Raw genomic sequence first — 23,212 nt, forward strand, 5'->3', positions numbered from 1 at the left:
AAAGGGAACCGGTTCCGGCCAGGGAAATTGCTCGCTCCGCGCAAACACCCAACTCTGTGCTTCTGTGGAGCCAAACCTCCGGCAGCGGATCTGACTCCCTCCAGCTGCCACAGGGCCCCTCCTGAAGTGGATCACCTAAGGAGAAGCGAGCTAAGCCTGCCCCCCCTGCCGCCGTGCACCTTGCCTTCCCACCCCAGCTAATACGCCAGATCCCCAGCATCACAAGCCTGGCAGTGTGCAAGTAGCCAGACGGGCCACGCCACCCCACAGTGAATCCCGCCCCTAGGAGAGGGGAAGAGAAGGCACACACCAGTCTGACTGTGGCCCCAGCGGTGGGCTGGGGGCAGACATCAGGTCGGACTGCGGCCCCGCCCACCAACTCCATTTATACACCACAGCACAGGGGAAGTGCCCTGCAGGCCCTCACCACTCCAGGGACTATCCAAAATGACCAAGCGGAAGAATTCCCCTCAGAAGAATCTCCAGGAAATAACAACAGCTAATGAGCTGATCAAAAAGGATTTAAATAATATAACAGAAAGTGAATTTAGAATAATAGTCATAAAATTAATCGCTGGGCTGGAAAACAGCATACAGGACAGCAGAGAATCTCTTGCTACAGAGATCAAGGGACTAAGGAACAGTCACGAGGAGCTGAAAAACGCTTTAAATGGAATGCAAAACAAAATGCAAACCACCACGGCTCGGATGGAAGAGGCAGAGGAGAGAATAGGTGAACTAGAAGATAAAGTTATGGAAAAAGAGGAAGCTGAGAAAAAGAGAGATAAAAAAATCCAGGAGTATGAGGGGAAAATTAGAGAACTAAGTGATACACTAAAAAGAAATAATATACGCATAATTGGTATCCCAGAGGAGGAAGAGAGAGGGAAAGGTGCTGAAGGGGTACTTGAAGAAATAATAGCTGAGAACTTCCCTGAACTGGGGAAGGAAAAAGGCATTGAAATCCAAGAGGCACAGAGAACTCCTTTCAGATAACTTGAATCGATCTTCTGCACGACATATCATAGTGAAACTGGCAAAATACAAGGATAAAGAGAAAATTCTGAAAGCAGCAAGGGGTAAACGTGCCCTCACATATAAAGGGAGACCTATAAGACTCGTGACTGATCTCTCCTTTGAAACTTGGCAGGCCAGAAAGAATTGGCACGAGATTTTCAGTGTGCTAGACAGCAAAAATATGCAGCCGAGAATCCTTTATCCAGCAAGTCTGTCATTTAGAATAGAAGGAGAGATAAAGGTCTTCCCAAACAAACAAAAACTGAAGGAATTTGTCACCACTAAACCAGCCCTACAAGAGATCCTAAGGGGGACCCTGTGAGACAAAGTACCAGAGACATCACTAAAAGCATAAAACATACAGACATCACAATGACTCTAAACCCGTATCTTTCTATAATAACACTGAATGTAAATGGATTAAATGCGCCAACCAAAAGACATAGGGTATCAGAATGGATAAAAAAAACAAGACCCATATATTTGCTGTCTACAAGAGACTCATTTTAGACCTGAGGACACCTTTAGATTCAGAGTGAGGGGATGGAGAACTATTTATCATGCTACTGGAAGTCAAAAGAAAGCTGGAGTAGCCATACTTATATCAGACAAACTAGACTTTAAATCAAAGGCTGTAACAAGAGATGAAGAAGGACATTATATAATAGTTACAGGGTCCATCCATCAGGAAGAGCTAACAATTATAAATGTCTATGCGCCGAATACCGGAGCCCCCAAATATATAAAACAATTACTCATAAACATAAGCAACCTTATTGATAAGAATGTGGTAATTGCAGGGGACTTTAACACCCCACTTACAGAAATGGATAGATCATCTAGACACACGGTCAATAAAGAAACAAGGGCCCTGAATGAGACACTGGATCAGATGGACTTGACAGATATATTTAGAACTTTGCATCCCAAAGCAACAGAATATACTTTCTTCTCGAGTGCACATGGAACATTCTCCAAGATAGATCATATACTGGGTCACAAAACAGCCCTTCATAAGTTTACAAGAATTGAAATTATACCATGCATACTTTCAGACCACAATGCTATGAAGCTTGAAATCAACCACAGGAAAAAGTCTGGAAAGCCTCCAAAAGCATGGAGGTTAAAGAACACCCTACTAACGAATGAGTGGGTCAACCAGGCAATTAGAGAAGAAATCAAAAAATATATGGAAACAAACGAAAATGAAAATACAACAATCCAAACGCTTTGGGACGCAGCGAAGGCAGTCCTGAGAGGAAAACACATTGCAATCTAGGCCTATCTCAAGAAACAAGAAAAATCCCAAATACAAAATCTAACAGCACACCTAAAGGAAATAGAAGCAGAACAGCAAAGGCAGCCTAAACCCAGCAGAAGAAGAGAAATAATAAAGATCAGAGCAGAAATAAACAATATAAAATCTAAAAAAAATGTAGAGCAGATCAACGAAACCAAGAGTTGGTTTTTTGAAAAAATAAACAAAATTGACAAACCTCTAGCCAGGCTTCTCAAAAAGAAAAGGGAGATGACCCAAATAGATAAACTCATGAATGAAAATGGAATTATTACAACCAATCCCTCAGAGATACAAACAATTATCAGGGAATACTATGAAAAATTATATGCCAACAAATTGGACAACCTGGAAGAAATGGACAAATTCCTGAACACCCACACTCTTCCAAAACTCAATCAGGAGGAAAGAGAAAGATTGAACAGACCCATAACCAGTGAAGAAATTGAATCGGTGATCAAAAATCTCCCAACAAATAAGAGTCCAGGACCAGATGGCTTCCCAGGGGAGTTCTCCCAGACGTTTAAAGCAGAGATAATACCTATCCTTCTCAAGCTATTCCAAGAAATAGAAAGGGAAGGAAAACTTCCAGACTCCTTCTATGAAGCCAGTATTACTTTGATTCCTAAACCAGACAGAGACCCAGTAAAAAAAGAGAACTACAGGCCAATATCCCTGATGAATATGGATGCAAAAATTCTCAATAAGATATTAGCAAATCGAATTCAACAGCATATAAAAAAAATTATTCACCATGATCAAGTGGGATTCATTCCTGGGATGCAGCGCTTGTTCAACATTCACAAATTAATCAACGTGATACATCACATTAACAAAAAAAAAAGAGAAGAACCATATGATCCTGTCAATCGATGCAGAAAAGGCCTTTGACAAAATCCAGCACCCTTTCTTAATAAAAACCTTTGAGAAAGTCGGGATAGAAGGAACATACTTAAAGATCATAAAAGCCATTTATGAAAAGCCCACAGCTAACATCATCCTCAACGGGGAAAAACTGAGAGCTTTTTCCCTGAGATCAGGAACACGACAGGGATGCCCACTCTCACCGCTGTTGTTTAGCATAGTGTTGGAAGTGCTAGTATCAGCAATCAGACAACAAAAGGAAATCAAAGGCATCAAAATTGGCAAAGATGAAGTCAAGCTTTCGCTTTTTGCAGATGACATGATATTATACATGGAAATCTGACAGACTCCACCAAAAGTCTGCTAGAACTGACACATGAATTCAGCAAAGTGGCAGGATACAAAATCAGTGTACAGAAATTAGTTGCATTCTTATACACTAACAATGAAGCAACAGAAAGACAAATAAAGAAACTGATCCCATTCACAATTGCACCAAGAAGCATAAAATACCTAGGAATAAACCTAACCAAAGATGTAAAAGATCTGTATGCTGAAAAGTATAGAAAGCTTATGAAGGTAATTGAAGAAGATATAAAGAAATGGAAAGACATTCCCTGCTCATGGATTGGAAGAATAAATATTTTCAAAATGTCCATACTACCCAAAGCTATCTACACCTTCAATGCAATCCCAATCAAAATTGCACCAGCATTCTTCTCGAAACTAGAACAAGTAATCCTAAAATTCATATGGAACCACAAAAGGCCCCGAATAGCCAAAGTAATTTTGAAGAAGAAGACCAAAGCAGGAGGCATCACAATCCCAGACTTTAGCCTCTACTACAAAGCTGTCATCAAGACAGCATGGTATTGGCACAAAAACAGACACACAAACCAATGGAATAGAATAGAAACCCCAGAACTAGACCCACAAACGTATGGCCAACTCATCTTTGACAAAGCAGGAAAGAACATCCAATGGAAAAAAGACAGTCTGTTTAACAAATGGTGCTGGGAGAACTGGACACCAACATGCAGAAGGTTGAAACTAGACCACTTTCTCACACCATTCACAAAAATAAACTCAAAATGGAGAAAGGACCTGAATGTGAGACAGGAAACCATCAAAACCCTAGAGGAGACAGCAGGAAAAGACCTCTCTGACCTCAGCCATAGCAATCTCTTACTCGACACATCCCCAAAGGCAAGGGAATTAAAAGCAAAAATGAACTACTGGGACCTTATGAAGATAAAAAGCTTCTGCACAGCAAAGGAAACAACCAACAAAACTAAAAGGCAACCAATGGAATGGGAAAAGATATTTGCAAATGACATATCGGACAAAGGGCTAGGATCCAAAATCTATAAAGAGCTCACCAAACTCCACACCCGAAAAACAAATAACCCAGTGAAGAAATGGGCAGAAAACATGAATAGACACTTCTCTAAAGAAGACATCCGAATGGCCAACAGGCACATGAAAAGATGCTCAACGTCGCTCCTCATCAGGGAAATACAAACCAAAACCACACTCAGATATCACCTCACTCCAGTAAGAGTGGCGAAAATGAACAAATTAGGAGACTGTAGATGCTGGAGAGGATGTGGAGAAACGGGAACCCTCTTGCACTGTTGGTGGGAACACAAACTGGTGCAGCCACTCTGGAAAACAGTGTGGAGATTCCTCAGAAAATTAAAAATAGACCTACCCTATGACCCAGCAATAGCACTGCTAGGAATTTACCCAAGGGATACAGGAGTACTGATGCATAGGGGCACTTGTACCCCAATGTTTATAGCAACACTCTCAACAATAGCCGAATTATGGAAAGAGCCTAAATGTCCATCAACTGATAAATGGATAAAGAAATTGTGGTTTATTACACAATGGAGTACTACATGGCAATGAGAAAGAACAAAATATGGCCCTTTGTAGCAACGTGGATGGAACTGGAGAGTGTAATGCTAAGTGAAATAAGCCATATAGAGAAAGACAGATACCATATGCTTTCACTCTTATGTGGATCCTGAGAAACTTAACAGAAACTCATGGGGGAGGGGAAGGAAAAAAAAAAAGAGGTTAGAGTGGGAGAGAGCCAAAGCATCAGAGACTGTTAAAAACTGAGAACAAACTGAGGGTTGATGGGGGGTCGAGGGAGGGGAGGGTGGGTGATGGGTATTGAGGAGGTCACCTTTTGGGATGAGCACTGGGTGTTGTATGGAAACCAATTTGACAATAAATTTCATATATTGACAAAAAAAATAAATGACATAAACAATTTAAAAAATAAAAAAAATCAATGAAACAAAGAACAGGTTCTAGAAAAACATAAACAAAATTGAAAAACCCACAGCTAGGGTCATAAAACAAAAGACAATAAGAGAAAAGAGGAGAAATGACCCAAGTAAATAAAATCTGAAGAAAAAGAAATTAACAACTGACACCACAGTAATACAAAGAATTATGAGAATACTATGAAAAATTATATAGCTGCAAATTAGACAACCTAGAACATGTGGATAAACTCCTAAAAACATAAAAAGCTTCCATAACTGAATTAGGAAGAAAAGAATATCAGAACAGATTACTAGTAAAAAAAAAAGTGAATAGGTAATTTTTAAAAAATACTAGAAAATAAAAGTCCAAGACCAGATGAAGTCACAGGAGAATTCTACTGAACATTTAAAGAAGAGTTAATACCTATTCTCCCCAAAGTATTCCAAGAAATAGGGTAAGAAGGAAAGCTTCCAAATACATTCCACAAGGCTAGCATTACCCTGATAGCAAAACCAGACAAAGACACCATTAAAAAAAAACAAAACTGCAGGCCAATATTCCTGGTGAAAACTTTAGACGCAAAAATCCTCAACAAAATATCAGAAAACTGCATTCAACAATATATTAAAAGGATCATTCACCATGATCGAGTGGGATTTATTCCAGGGATTCAAGGATGATTCAATATTCTCAAATCACTCAATGTGATAAACCACATCAACAAATTAAGGATGAAAATCATATGATCATCTAAATAGATGCAGAAAAAAAACCTGAAAAAATATAACATCCATTCATGATAAAACTCTCAACAAAGTGGGTTTAGAAAGAACGTACCTCAATATAACAAAGGCCATATTGAAAAACCCACAGCTAACATCTTACTGGTGGAAAAGTGACAGCTTTTCCTCTAACATCAGAAAAAAGACAAAGATGTCTACTCTCGCCACTTTTATTAAACATAGTACTGGAAGTTTTAGCTGCAGCAATCAAACAAGAAATTAGAGCCATCCATATTAAAAAAGAAGTTGTTAAATTGTCATTATTTGCAGATGACATGTAGTATACATTGAAAATCCTAGAATACACATCAAATACTTACTAGAAGTAGTAAATTAATTCTATAAAATTTCAGGATACAAAATTAATACCCAGATATCAGTATCATTTCTATATATGAATAATGAAGTAGCAGAAAGAAAAAGAAAACAATTCCATTTACAATTGTATCAAAATAATAAAATAACTTTCTAGAAATAAAGTAAATCAAAAGGTAAAAGAACTGTATCCTGAAAAACATAAACACTGATGAAAAATTGAATTTGACATAAACAATAGAAATATATTCCATGCTCATGTATTGGAAGAATATTGTTAAAATCTTAATACCACCCAATGCAATCTACAGATTTAATGCAATCCCTACCAAAATATCAAAAGCATTTTTCACAAAACTAGAACAAATAATCCTGAAAATTGTATGCAACCCAAATTGAAAAAGTAATCTTGAGAAACAAGAGCAAAGCTGGAAGTATCACAATTCTGGGCCAAAATATATACCACAAAGGGTATAGTAAAGAAAACTGTATGGTATTGGCACAAAAACAGACATATACCTGAATAGAATAGAGAACTCAGAAAAAAAACCCACACTTAAAATGGTCAATTAATCTATGACAAAGAAGGCAATAGTATACAATGGGGAAGAACAGTGTCTTCAAATAATGGTGCTGGGACTGTTGGTGGGAATGCAAACTGGTGCAGCCACTCTGGAAAACAGTGTGGAGGTTCCTCAAAAAATTAAAAATAGATCTACCCTATGACCCAGCAGTAGCACTGCTAGGAATTTACCCAAGGGATACAGGAGTGCTGATGCATGGGGCACTTGTACCCCAATGTTTATAGCAGCACTTTCAACAATAGCCAAATCATGGAAAGAGCCTAAAATGTCCATCAACTGATGAATGGATAAAGAAATTGTGGTTTATATATACAATGGAATACTACTTGGCAATGAGAAAGAATGAAATATGTCCTTTTGTAGCAACATGGATGGAACTGGAGAGTGTGATGCTAAGTGAAATAAGCCATACAGAGAAAGACAGATACCATATGCTTTCACTCTTATGTGGATCCTGAGAAACTTAACAGAAACCCATGGGGCAGGGGAAGGAAAAAAAAAAAAGAGGTTAGAGTGGGAGAGAGCCAAAGCATAAGAGACTCTTAAAACCTGAGAACAAACTTAGGGTTGATGGGGGGTGGGAGGGAGGGGAGGGTAGGTGATGGGTATTGAAGAGGGCATCTTTTGGGATGAGCACTGGGTGTTGTATGGAAACCAATTTGACAATAAATTTCATATATTAAAATAAATAAATAAATAAATAAATAAATAAATAAAAGTTTTAAAAGTAAATTAATAAAGTCAATATTCTCAGAATGCACCACATTTGATAAAGACCTCTACCCATCCTCTTACCTGGACTTAGACTTTGGAGAAGTGGTTCATACAAACAGAAATAAATGGAGCTTCCATTTCAACTCAGAAGCCTACATGTATCTAAGGTGCCAACATAGATATTTCAGACCTAATTTGGGTAACTTAGACACATATTTGAACTGGAAAGAATTCACCTCATCTCTACTTAGTCTTGTCAAGTGTGACACTAATAAGCCACCTCACCAATAGCCCTGCTAAGTGACAGCTTACCAATCTCCTTTCTACTAGATATTCAAAACTGTATTACCAGAAAGGCACAATTACTGTCTTTTTATGATAGTAAAATGCTGGAAATAAAGATCCAACAATTCATAGATAGCACTTAAACATCAATGACTCCCTATGCAGAAAATTATCGCAAAAGGTCTAATTGCCATCCTTAGATAGTCCTTGCAAGGCTAGACCTTTGCCTGGTGCCTGGGAACCTGGATTTTGGAAGTTTTCCCACCATTCCCTAACTGATAATAGTGATTCTCTGTGCGTAAACTGTACAAATAATGTGGTTTATTCTTTGCTGAACACTTGCTTTCCTTCTGGGCATCAGGAACTTTGGTACACACTAAACAGAGAGTGCCTATGTGACCAGGCTCCAATAAAAATCCTGGGCACTGATTCTCCAATAAGCTTCCTTAGTAAATGACAGTTTTCATATATTGTCACAATTTGTTGCTAGAGAAATTAGGCATGTGACTGCACTGGGAGAGGACTCTGAAGCTCATGCCTATTTTTTTTCTGGACTTCACCTGTTTTCTCTTTGATGATTTTGTTTTATATTATTTTGCTATAATAAGTCACAGCCACAAGTGTAACTACACGTTGAGTCCTGTGAGCCTAGTGAATCACTAAACCTGAGGGATGGTCTTGGAAATCCCCAACACATTCCTAGACTTCTATTTAGGCCCAGAGATCTTTCTTAATATCCAGAATCAAATGTTTGATATCAAATACTTGATATCTGTTAATCACCCTGAACTCAAGTCTAAAACTGAAGACACTGTGTTTCCCTCTTCTTAAGTTCCTTATCTTGGCTAACATATCCATTATCCACTTGGTCATTCAAGCCAGAAACCAGGAAACCTGGGATGCATACTAAACTCCCTCATTAATCTGTCACCAGGTTCTTTCAATTCTACCACCTATCTCTTAAAACCATGTCATCTTCTCCATCTATAGTTATTGCCTTAGTTCAGGTTTTCATCACCTCTCATATCATTCTCCTGCATTCTTAGCTCAAGCAAACAAATTCTCCACACCAATACCAAAGTTATCTTTCTAAAACACAAATACACTTACATGCCCTTCTAGCTTAAAATATTCTAGTGGCTCCTGTCTTCAGGATAACGTTCAAATTCCTTAATTAGGCCATGAAGCCCTTCATGACCTGGATTCACTTCCTGACCTTCTTCTTTCTCTCCGTATATAAATTAGGATAGATTTTCTTCTCCAGACTATTTCCCAAAGCATCAAGCTGTTTCTGGCTTCACAGTCTGAATTCCATATACTTCATCTATGCTCCCATAGCACCCTATGCTTTAGACTATGAGAACTCTGATTCAGTGTCTTCAGTGAAGTAGGTACTTAATAAATGCTGGTTGAATGGCTTAATGTTAAATGAAAAGGAGAGATTATAAATGATTTTTCTCTTTTTTCAAAAAGTTGTTTATAGATTTGGATACTAGCCCTTTGTCTGATATGTCATTTGCAAATATCTTTTCCCATTCCGTCGGTTGCCTTTTAGTTTTGTTGATTGTTTCCTTTGCAGTGCAGAAGATTTTTTATTTTCATGAGGTCCCAATAGTTCATTTTTGCTTTTAATTCCCTTGCCTTTGGGGATGTGTCAAGTAAGAAATTGCTGCGGCTGAGGTCAGAGGGGTTTTTTCCTGCTTTCTCCTCTAGGGTTTTGATGATTTCCTGTCTCACATTCAGGTCCTTTATCCATTTTGAATTTATTTTTGTAACAACGTGGATGGAACTGGAGAGTGTTATGCTAAGTGAGATAAGTCATACAGAGAAAGACAGATACCACATGTTTTCACTCTTATGTGGATCCTGAGAAATTTAACTGAAGACCATAGGGGAGGGGAAGGGGAAAAAAAAGGTTAGAGAGGGAGGGAGCCAAAACATAAGAGACTCTTAAAAACTGAGAACAAACGGAGGATTGATGGGGGTTGGGAGGGAGGGGAGGGTGGGTGATGGGTATTGAGGAGGGCACCTGTTGGGATGAGCACTGGGTGTTGTATGGAAACCAATTTGACAATAAATTTCATATTAAAAAAAGTTGTTTGCTGATATTCTTCTGGCTTAATTAAATGGATCAAAAGGAAAACAATGACAAAAATACCTCATAGTTTCTGTTGGCTTCTGTTATGATCCAGTACCTGTTGGGTATTCCCATACGCCCAAAGTCTGATATTGGGTCAATCAGTTTCCACCCATTTTCCTTCATCTCTTTCGAGGATTTGGGATTATAAGAAAAAGCATACAGATCTTCAGGTAATGCTGGAGGAGATAAACATGAAAACAAAGTAATAATGAGTGAAACTTAAAGAACAACAAATAATGCTAAAAAAAAGTCTAGATTTCCTTTTCCTAAAGGGAATGTTTGTGAAACAGGGCAATGACTTGTGTACAAGGTTGGCTTTATGTGAGGAATAAGAACTGGAATATTGCTTCAAAGTCTTATTTTAAAAATGTTTTAATTTTTTGTGATACTAATACAAAGCAGGAACATACTTCCTGGTTTCCTGTGAATTGCTGGATAATGGACTGAAACAAAACTTTAGGGTTTTACATGCTGGGAAAGTGGTCCTTACCAAAAGTTTTTAACTGAGCTTCAATGACTTAATTGCTTTGCTTATTGTAACATGTTGCAAAACATTTACAGTGTTCTTGTATTCCAATTGTTAGGCCAATACCTGCTTCTGGTTGATAAATGGCCATTTTTTCTCTTCTTCCTGTCAACCCCACTTCCTCCCTTCACAAGATTAAACATTCAATCAGTAATGCATCTGACCAATTTATGTGGCAAGAACTTTTCCAGAGATGGATAGAGTCTGCCAATGCCTTATAAGGTGTTGAGTTGACTTACAGTTAACCTCTATCAATAAAATTCCAGCAAATTCTGGGGAAAGGGTGGAAGAAAATGGGAGGGAAGACACAAAAGCATGGAAATTCCACAGACTAAAATCAGAGGTAGCTTTTGAGTTAGTCACATAGGTAGGCATAGGGCTGGGGGATGAGACTGTGAGGCTGGACGAAACAGGGATAGCTGCATTATTAAGAACTCTGAAAAACTGCCCTAGTCTTCTGAATGGAACTGAATGTAGGGATAGGAACAGTGGGACAAACATAAAGCTTGCAAGACAATAGGTAACAAATTTTGATCCAAAACAATCTTCCTGAATTGACAAATAATTTATAAGTTGATACTTAAAAGGAGGGAGGGAGAGAGAAGAAAATAACATCTATTACACATCTATATACCAAGTAGAGAGTAAAATGCACAAATGCATCTAAACCTCCAAACATCCCCCATAGGGAGCTTACACTATCACTACTTTTTTTAAAGATTATGTGTGGTCAATAAAGAAAAAAACCTCCATACATTAAAAAAAAAGATTATATGTGTTTTTTGATTTTTAAGTTTGAGAGAGAGTGCATGTATGTGCAAGTGGGAGAGGGGCAGAGAGAGAGGGAGAGTGAATCCCAAGCAGGCACCACACTGTCTGCAGAGCCCCACGCAGGGCTCAAACTCACAAACCATGAGATCACGACTCAAGCCTAAATCAAGAATCGAATGCTCAACCAACTTAGCTACCCAGGCACCCCAAGATTATATGTGCTTTTATTTTTTTTTAGTTTTTATTTGAATTCCATTTAGTTAACATACAGTGTTTTATTAGTTTCAGGTATACAAAATAGTAATTCAACACTTCTATACAACACCCAGTGTTCATCACAAGTGTACTCCTTAATTCTCATCACCTATTTAACCCATCCCCCCACCCCCCTCCCCTCTGTTAACCATCAGTTTGTTCTCTATAATTAAGAGTCTGTTTCTTGATTGTCTCTCTCCCTCTCTTATTTTTCCCTTTCTTTGTTTTGTCTCTTATATTCCACATGAATGAAATCATATGATATTTGTCTTTCTAAGGCTGACTTATTTCATTAAGCCTCATACCCTTTCAGTCCATCCATGTTGTTGCAAATGGAAAGATCTCATCCATTTTTATGACTGAATAACATTCCATTACTACTTTTACAGATGAAGAAGCTGAGTTCAGAGGTTATATAACTTGCCCAAATACCATGAGGCTGGTAAGTAGCAGAGCCCAGATCCAAACTCTGTTCTGTTTAACTCCATAGCTCATGATCTTTCTATTATACCATTCTAGGGAAAAACAATTAAAATGATTTAGGCTAAAAATACTGTCATACCTACCTGGCTGAGAAAGATTGAGCAGCAAATTATAAACATCATGGCACACAATGTCAGAGTCTAAAACAAAGTGGGCCACCCAGAAGTTCTTGCAGTGGAGGATAAGGGGACAGCCCAGGCTAGTGATAGGCAATTTCTCTACATTGGCAATGTGATGCAGTACAATCTACAAAACAGAAAAGAACCAAAATAAATTCACAGACATGCACTAGGTCTATGACTATCAGTATGGCTTACTTTCAGCAATGGTAACAGCATAGCCAGAGATGTGATCATATCTACAGCCTAAAACCATCCTTTGTAAATCACAACTGGATTTCTCACAAACAGAAGTAAACAGTGGTAAATCAATACGAATCAAGTTGCAGTGTTATAAAACTTTTCTTCTTAGGATTATAAGGCTAACAGGTTTGTGGGTCAATTGAGGTGAACTGGCTCACAGCAGATGGCTTCTAGCATACTATGATGAAGCTTATGATTGTAGAATCATTGACACAGATGAAAAGATAATTTTTGTTTATTCTACCAAATCTAATTAAAATGATTAATAATTGGTATTGTGCTTTATCGCTCACAAGATAGTCCATGGCCACAGGACTTAGCTATTTAAGTCCTGTAATAACTCTTTGAGGTATAATCACCCCATTTCAAGAATGAAAGAAACCAGGGCTCTGAGAAGTGAATTCCTTATCACAGGTCACACAGTTAATAAGTGGCACAAATAGGATTTAAGTCATGGCAGTCTAACTCCAAGTCCAGGATTCCTTCTCAAGGAATTCTAAAAAGTCTAGTCTAGGAATTCTAAAAAGTCTAATACCAGGAGAAAATTTTCTCTTCCACATTTTAGATTCTAGTAACAGGAAACAAAGAATGAAGTGGGCAAAAATTTACCTAAGTAACTTAGGAAATTTAGGTAACTTAGGAAATGAGTAGAGAATATAACACTAAGAACTAAAGGAACTATACATAAGTACTGTACTATATAGTTAATAAAGTTATTTCCCATGGGAGTACAGGTTAACTGCTCTGATTAAAAAAAGAGGATGATTAAATCTTCATTCTAGTCACTCCTACCCCTGCTGATGCCAGTAGAAAAGAAATAAATGCATGGTAAAAGAAACTGCATCTAAATAATAAAATTCTTTATACATTCCAAAAGCCATGGAATCATGGTTTTATGTTTTAGTCTTTGATATTCTCCTCCTATCTGTGCCTTTGATGTTTCCTGCAACTAAAAGCCTAGATGCACTCTATTCATTCTCCGTACTCCTTGTCCTGTGACTAGAATGACCTTCTGATCATCATTCACTGTCTTTTATTTTGCTCCACCCCACACACTCCATGCCTCAGCCCCAATTTATTTAGAAATGACATCTCTTCCAGGAAATCTTTCAATCATATGCACCATCTAAGAATGGACCAGGTGGGGGGGCTATTAATATATTCTTCACAGGTATTTTCCATCTTAATTTCTATCTCAATTGTTTTGTCAAACTCAGTTTCTGCCATGACAGTTTTGGAGGAGTCACAAAAACTACTTATAATGTAGTAAGAATTAATAGATCAAATTTCAATAAAATCAGATAAAAAAGGAAGATCTATGTTTGGCTAGTAAAACACTGATCATGAAGATCAGGCACCAAGCACAAAACTGCTAAATTGGAAAGTGAATCAAAGTCTGGGAAGAACTACATTAATAGTTCTAATTTAGTAATTATGCCTTCTTTGACATATATAAATAATTACCATAAGTCCTCACTTCCAGATCTAGTCCACGGGTTTGAAATAACACCCAGTAGGAGCAAATCTGGGGATATGTGTGCTGTCTATGAATGCAGGTAGAAAGAAGAAAGGTTCACAGCACAGTATTAAAGAACTGGTTTCCAAAGTTTTAGAAATGGAAGATTCCTTAATAATTATATTAGCTAGCCACCTTATATTACAAATGAAAAATTGAAGCCCAGAGACCAAGAGTCACTTGCTTAAGGCCATACAGCCAGTTAATGGACAGCTGACTCTAGCTAAAACTAGCTCTCCTGATTCTTCTTTTGGCACAACCAAAGGGAGCAAGTTACAACCTCATATGGGGAAAGTTCATGGTATTTTAAAAAGCAAGTGTTAAAATACTTCTTTCATACGTATATTCATATTTTATACTTATATAATACAGCAGTACACCCCCACCTTAACTACAGTTTTGTTTTCCATGGTTTTCGTTACCCATGGTCAACTGTAGCCCAGAAGTAGATGATCTTCCTTATGATATATCAGAAGGTCAATAGTAGCCTAACATTATGTCACAATGTCTACATCATTCACCTCACTTCATCTTATCACATAAGCATGTTATTATCTCACATCATCACAAGAAGGGTGAGTACAGTATAAGAAGATATTCTGAGAGAGAGACCACATAAACAAAACTATATTGTTATAATTATTCTATTATTAGTTATTGCTATTAATTTCTTACTGTGCCTAATTTATAAATTAAACTTTACCTAGGTATGTATGTATATGAAAAATCATAGTATACATGGGGCTTGGTACTTTCTGCAGTTTCAGGCATCCACTGGGGGTCTTGGAATATATACCCTGTAGATAAGTGTGGGGGGTGTCTACTGTAGTATGTATCATGTGCAAGTCACTGTTTTAAACACTTTTAAGTTTTTTATTCCCATAACAAGGTATTATTATCATTATCCCTATTTTACATGTGAGAGAAGTGAGACACTAAGAAATTAAATAAGTTGCCTACGGTTACAAAGGTAATAAATGTTGAAGTTGGAATTTCACCCTGAGCAGACTGGCTCTCAGGTTGGTGATCTTAATCACTATGCTATGCCATATACCAAGTATGTTATACTTGTTATAAACAAGGAGGTCTAAGCATAAATCTGGCTAATGATTAAGATTCAATGATGCTACTTCAGGATGGGGAAGACATAAAGTAATGTTAGGGGTATTTAACTAATTAGAAAACTTTGTTTAAAGGTGCAAAAAGAAACATATACACACATGAAAACATAACCTGTCTTAGATCAGAAAGATAGTCAAATAATTGATACCGAAGGTATAGTCAGTGGGGCATCTACACCACCCAAGAGCTTTTTAGAAATTTAGAATCTCAGAACTGAGATTCTGCATTTTTAACAAGCACCCAGGTGACACAGATACTGATGGTTCTTGGACCACACTTTATGAGTAGCAAGGTTTTAAATTGTTTCAGGATGCTCACCAACTTGGCTCAGAAAATGAACAGAGAGCACACTACCTAAAAATATTTAGGAAAAATCCCATGTAGCTTTAAATGACTAAGATGACCATAGTCAATAACATCAGGGACAGAGTCATGTGATTCAATCTATGAAAAAAAACATAAAATAGGTTCTTTGAAGAAAAGTTTTTATAGCAATTTAACTGTTACTTGAAATTTCAAGAAACTACCATATTAGAAAGCAAATAAACACAACTCTTTAGACCCTCTGATACTTCTTGTGAACATACCCATGTTTCTTTCCGGGCTACCCCAGAAACCTCCATATATATCAGGTGGATTGCAGTAAGATATAGAATCCCATCAACAGATTTCTTACACACATAACAATCCAGGTATTTCACATTTTCTACCTGTTATTTGGGGGGGAAATACTGATTGAATTATCAACTCACTGCCACCTATGATTAAAGTTGGATAATTAAAAGCAGGATAAATGCTCTTAATTTGCTACAAAACTTCTTTCAGACTTTCTAATTCCCACCAAGGTAGCAAACTACTATGGTCTGTGTTTCCTAAATCAGCTGTGGAGAAACAATAAAACTAACACGAAAACATGGATTCTAGGAAGGGTTAAAATTTTAGATGATATTACCTGATTCGGAAGGTGTGGAAGGAAGATAAAACATAATAGCCTGCTACGGTACTTATCTTATTGAGAGAGGTTGCAGTTGTATGAGTAAAAATCAACAGGGGTGAATAACATGATGTTGGATCTTAAGTTAAAGGGTAAGAAAATATGTAACTTTCTATAAAACAGGAGAAAACAATCTATCCACTGAAAACAAAAAAGGAAAAAAAATACAAAAAAGAGAGTACCATAAATGAAAAGTAAAAAATGAAATGCCACCTACACTAGTGGTGAGCATAGCATAACACAGAGTTGTTGAATCACTAAGTCGTATACATTGAACTAATGTAACACTGTGTGTCAACAATAATAAAATTTAAAAAATAATAAAAGTATAATTAATTACAACAAATGTACGTGAATTAAACTTACAAATTTTTTTAAACTTCCCAATTAAAAGACAAACTTACATACTGGATTAAAACAAAAGATTCAAACAATATTCAGTCTAAAAAAGACACACTTAAAGAGACATAAACAAACAAACAAAAAAGAATGAAAAAGATATATTAAACAAATAGGAACCAAAACAAAGCTGGAGTAGCATTTTCAACATCTGACAAAATAGAATTAAGTGACAAAGAACAAAAGAAGATATACACATCATAAACATACGCATTGTATAATACAGTTTTGAAATGCATCTTGCTTGATGTACTTTGCTTGAAGCAGAACATAAGAGAAAAAAAGAACACTTGGATATTTTAACACTCTACTTAGAAAATAGTAGATCAAGAATACAAAAAAAAATTAAGAGACATAGAGTACTTGCAGAATACAACTAAAAAGCTCAAGCTATTGGATATACAGAGTAGAATTCTATATCCAAAAGAGAACAAAGAATCACTCAAGATAACAAAAAAATTCCAAGAAGGCAACATGATTATGGCTTTAAAGAAAGCCTCAATAAAATCAAAAGGCTCAGTTACACACACTCTATGTTCTCCAAACATAATACAATGACATTACAAATTAACAAAAAAAATAAAGGCCAAAAATTACCATGTGACAGCCTATTATTGAATTAACTGTGGCTTAAAAGAAAATTGTAAACAGAGGCCCCTGGGTGGCTCAATCAGTTAAGTGTCCGACTTTGGGTCAGGTCATGAACTTACAGTTCGTGGGTTCAAGCCCCGCATTGGGTTCTGTGCTGACACCTCAGAGGCTGGAGGCTGGTTCGGATTCTGTGTCTCCCTCTCTTTCTTCCCCTCCCCCACTCATGCTCTGTCTCTCTCTCTCTCTCAAAAATAAATAAACATTAAAAGAACAAAAGAAGGCCAACACCAAGACACATTTAAATTTGTAAAATACAGAGATAAGGAAATCATCCTGAGAGCAGCAAGGGAAAAAAAGGCCTTAACCTACAAGGGCAGACAAATGTTTCACAGATCTCCCCACAGAAACTTGGCAGGCCAGAAGTGAGTGGCATAATACATTCAACATGCCAAATGGCAAAAATATGGACCCAAGAATACTTTATCCAGCAAGGTTGTCATTCATGATAGAAGGAGAGATCAAGAGTTTCCCAGACAAACAAAATTTAAAGGAGTTTGTGACCACTAAATCAGTCCTGGAAGAAATATTAAAGGAGACCCTTTGAGTGGGAAAGTAAGGCCAAAAGCAACAAAGACTTCAAAGGAACAAAGAAAATCTCCAGAAACACCAACTTTACAGGTAATACAATGGCACTAAATTCATATCTATGAATAATCACACTGAATGTAAATGGACTAAATGCTCCACTCAAAAGACATAGGGTGTCAGAATGGGTTTAAAAAAAAAGACCAATTTAAAGAGAGACACTCATTTTTGAACTAAGAAGACACCTGCCAATTGAAAGTGAGAGGATGGAGAAGCATTTATCATACTAAAGGACATCAAAAGAAAGCCAGAGTAGCCATACCTATATCAGACAAACTAGATTTTAAAACAAAGACAAGAGATGAAGGGCACTATATCATAATAAAGGGGTATATTAAACAAGAAAAATCTAACAATTGCAAATATTTATGCCCCCAGTATGGAAGAACCCAAATGTATAAATCAATTGCAAGCATAAAGGAACTCATAGATAATAATACAAAAACAGCAGGGAACTTTAACACCCCGCTTACAACATTGGACATATCAACAAGGAAATAGCTTTGACTGACACACTGGACCAGATGGATTTCACAGATACACACAAAACATTTCGTCCTAAAGTGGCACGATACACATTCTTTTTAAGTGCACATGGAACATTCTCCAGAATAGATCACATACTGGGGTCACAAATCCACCCTCAACAACTACAAAAAGACTGGGATCATACCATGCATATTTCCAATCACAATGCTATGAAACTTGAAGTCAACCACAAGAAAAACTCAGAAATACCACAAATACATGGAGGCTAAAGAGCATTCTACTAAAGAATTAATGGGTTAACCAGGAATTTAAAGACAAAATTTTAAAATACATGGAAGGAAATGAAAATGAAAATGTGACAGTCCAAACCTTTGGGATATAGCAAAGGCAGTCACAAGAAGCAATATAGACCTACCTCAAGAAGCAAAAAAAGTCTTAAATATACAACCTAACCTTACATTTAATGGAGCTAGAAAAAAATAGTAAATAAAGTGTAAAGCCAGCAGAAGAAGGGAAATAAAGATTAGAGCAGAATTAAAGGATACAGAAGCAACAACAACAACAACAAATGAACAGTTAATGAAATTAAGAGATAATTCTTTGAAAGAGTTAATAAAATTGATAATCCCCTAACTAGACTTATCAAAATGAAGAGAAAGGACCCAAATAAATATAATCACAAATGAAAGAGGAGCGATCACAACCAACACCACAGAAACATAAACAATTATAAGAGAATATTATGAAAAAGTATATGCCAACAAATTGGGCAATCTGGAAACAATGGATAAAATCCTAGAAACATATAAACTATCAAAATTGAAACAAGAAGAAACAGAAAAGTTGAACAAATAACCAACCATGAATTGAATTGGTATTCAAAATCTCCCAACTAACACAAGTGCAAGGTTAGATGGTTTCCCAAGGGACTTCTACCAGACATTTCAAGAAGAGTTAATACTTATTCTTCTCAAACTCTTTCAAAAATATAGAAATGGAAGGAAAATTTAGAAGCTCATTTTATGAGGCCAGAATTGCCTTGATTGTAAAACCAGACAAAGATCTCACTGAAAAGGAAAATTACAGTCCATCCTGAAAATTACAGTTCATCCCTGATGAACATGGATACAAAAATTCTCAACAAGATACTACCAAATCAAATCAAACAGTACATTAAAAGAATCATTGGGGCGCCTGGGTGGCTCAGTCGGTTAAGCATCTGACTTCAGCTCAGGTCATGATCTCACGGTCCGTGAGTTCAAGCCCCCGTCGGGCTCTGTGCTGACAGCTCAGAGCCTGGAGCCTGCTTCAGATTCTGTGTCTCCCTCTCTCTGACCCTCCCCCGTTCATGCTCTGTCTCTCTCTGCCTCAAAAATAAATAAACATTAAAAAAAAAGAATCATTCACCAAGATCAAGTGGGATTTATTCCTGAACTGCAGGGGTGATTCAATATTTCCAAATCAATTAACAGGATACACCACATTAATAAAAGAAAAGAATCATAAGATCTCTTAATTGATGCAGAAAAAGCATTTGACAAAATACAGCATCCATTCTTGTTAAAAACCTTCAACAAAGTAGGGATACAAGGAACATACCTCAACATCATAAAGGCCATATACAAAAGACCACAGTTATCATCCTCAGTGGGGAAAAACCGAGAGCTTTTTCTCTATAGTCAGGAACAAGACAGCATGTCGACTCTCATCATTGCTATTGAACACAGTACTGGATTCATAGCATCAGCAATCAGACAACAAAAAGAAATATGGTAAAACCTTGGTTTGCAAACATAATTCATTCATTCCTGAAACATGCTTGTAATCCAAAGCACTTGTATATCAAAGTGAATTTCTCCATAAGAAATAATGGAAACTCAAACGATTTGTTCCACAATCCAAAAATATTCATATAAAAATGATTACAATACTGGGTGCCTGGGTGGTTCAGTTGGTTAAGCGGACGACTCTTGATTTCAGCTCAGGTCATGATCTTGCAGTTTGTGGGTTTGAGCCCCACATCAGGCTCTGCACTGACAGTGTGGAGCTGCTTCGGATCCTGTCTGTCTCCTCTGCCCCTCCCCTGCTCATTCTCTCTCTCTCAAAAATAAAAAATAAACATTTAAAAATTATTACAATATTGTGATATAATACAAAATAATAAAGAAAATACAAAATAATAAAGAAAATACAAAATATAAAGAAAAATAAACAAATTAACCTGCACTTACCTTTGGAAATCTTTGTGGCTGGTGTGGGAGAGACAAGAGAGAGGCAGGTTATTGTGTAGGACTATTTTCACTATAACTAATAAAACCACTGCTATCTATTGGCTCATCGGAATCTTTTTCTGCATGGGGCCCACTGAATACACTCACACAGATGTTGACTACAGTACAGTATTAATAACTTGTCATATACTGTATTTAGTGCATCTGGCAATAAGGCAGCAGAAGAAAGGGTCTATAACTATACTTAGCCTGACCTAGAATGAAGCAATGCATTCCTAAGCTTACTCTTATATGGAAAAGCAAAGGACTGTTCACAGGTGCTTTGAAGTGACAAAAAAAATACACTAGTGCCAGTTGTGGGCACCTTCCAATATTCTGAAAAATCACTGATTTTTGCCAAACACCATGGCCTGAGACTGAGCATCCAAGCATGGGAGACAATCACCCACAATCCTGCAGCAAGAGAGAGAAAGAGAAGAACCATTGGCTCAGTTGTGATCACGTGATGTTCGGCATCACATACCACTCGTATTGCAAGACATCATTCATTTATCAAGTTAAAATTTATTAGAAATGTTTGCTGGTCTTGCAGAATACTTGCAAAACAAGTTACTTGCAATCCAAGGTTTTACTGTAAAAGCAACCAAACTGGCAAGAAGTAAAATTTTTGCTATTCGTAGACAACATGATACTCTATGTAGAACACTGAAAAGACTCCACCAAAAAGTTGCTAGAACTGATACATGAATTTAGTAAAGTTGCAGGATACAAAGTCAACATACAGAAATCTGTCGCATATCTATACACCAATAATGAAGCAGCAGAAAGAGAAACCAAGGAATCTATCCCTTTTACAATTGCACCAAAAACCAAGATACTCAGGAATAAACCTAGTGAAAAAGGTAAAAGATCTGTATTCTGAAAATTACACAACACTTATGACAGAAATTGAAGTGGACACAAAAAAAATGGAAAATTATTCCATGTTCATGGCCTGGGAGAATATTGTTAAAATGTCTACACTACACAAAGCAATCTACACATTTAATGCAATCAGTATCAAAATATCACCAGAACTTTTCACAGAGCTAGAACAAGCAATCCTAAAATTTGTATGGAAACACAAAAGATCCTGAATAGCCAAAGAAATTCTGAAAAAGAAAAACAAAGCTGGAGGCATCACAATTCTGAACTTCATACTATATTACAAAGGTATAGTCATCAAGACAGTAAGGTACTGGCACAAAAACAGGCAAATATATCCATGAAACAGAATAGAAAACCCAGAAATTGACCCATCACTATATGGTCAAGTATTTTCGACAAAGCAGGAGAGAATATCCAGTGAGAAAAAAAGACAGTCTCAAACAAGTGGTGTTGGGAAAACTGGAAAGCAACACGCAAAAGAATGAAACTGGATCACTGTTTTGTACCATACACAAAAATAAATTCAAAATGGATGAAAGACCTAAAAATGAGACAGAAAATCCACCAATATCCTAGAGGAGAACCGAGGCAGCAACCTCTTTGACATCAGCCACAGCAAATTCTTACCGGACATGTCCCCAGAAACAAGGGAAACAAAAGCAAAAATGAACTATTGGGATTTCATCAAGATAAGAAGCTTCTGCACAGCAAAGGAAACAATCAACAAAAATAAAAGGCCACCTATGGAATGGGAGAAGGTAACAAGATATGCAAATGACATGTCTGATAAAGGGTTAGTATCCAGAATCTATAAAGAACTTATCAAACTCAACATCCAAAAAACAAATAACCCAGTTAAGAAATGGGCAGAAGACATGAATAGACATTTTTACAAAGAAGACATCCCGATGGCTAACAGACACATGAAAAGATGTTCAACACGACTCATCATCAGGGAAATACAAATCAAAACCAGGATGAGACACCACCTCACACCTGTCAGAATGGCTAAAATTAAAAACACAAGAAACAACAGGTGTTGATGAGGATGCAGAGAAACTGGAACCCCTTTGCACTGCTGGTGGGAAATGCAAACTAGTGCAGCCACTCTGAAGAACAGTATGGAGGTTCCTCAAAAAACTGAAAATAGAACTATGCTATCATCTAGCAATTACGTTATCAGTTATTTATCCAAAGGATACAAAACTACAGATTTGAAGGGATACATGCACTCCAATGTTTATAGAACATTATCAACAATAGCCACACTATGGAGAAAGACAGAATGTCTACCAAATGACGAATGGATAAAGATTTGGTTTAGATATACAATGTAATATTACTCATTGTATATATATGTGTGTGTGTGTGTGTGTGTGTGTATGTATATATATATATGTGTGTATATATATATATATTTACTCATTACTCAGCCATCAAAAAGAATGATCTGGCATTGCAAAAGCATTGCTAAAAAGTTGTCATTTGCAATGATGTAGATGGAGCTAGAATGTATTGTGCTAAGCGAACTAAGTCAATCAGAGAAACACAAATACCATATGATTTCACACATATGTGGAATTTAGGCAACAAAACAGATGAACATATGGGAAGGGAGGAGGA

At 36.9% G+C, this 23,212-nt stretch overlaps 1 protein-coding gene across 1 annotated transcript in view; it reads right to left on the bottom strand.

Moving 5' to 3' along the window:
- MTMR8 (myotubularin related protein 8) overlaps positions 1-22,223 on the bottom strand; it is a 112,693-nt gene extending 90,470 nt beyond the window's left edge. The window contains 5 exon segments of the mRNA XM_032592058.1: positions 10,297-10,454; positions 12,397-12,559; positions 15,901-16,023; positions 21,518-21,552; positions 22,217-22,223. Coding sequence (XP_032447949.1) covers positions 10,297-10,454; positions 12,397-12,559; positions 15,901-16,023; positions 21,518-21,552; positions 22,217-22,223 — 486 coding nt within the window.
- Between the last annotated feature and the right edge of the window lie 989 nt (positions 22,224-23,212).

Source organism: Lynx canadensis, chromosome X (genome assembly GCF_007474595.2).
Source record: "Lynx canadensis isolate LIC74 chromosome X, mLynCan4.pri.v2, whole genome shotgun sequence".
In the NCBI taxonomy this organism is placed as follows: Eukaryota; Metazoa; Chordata; class Mammalia; order Carnivora; family Felidae; genus Lynx; species Lynx canadensis.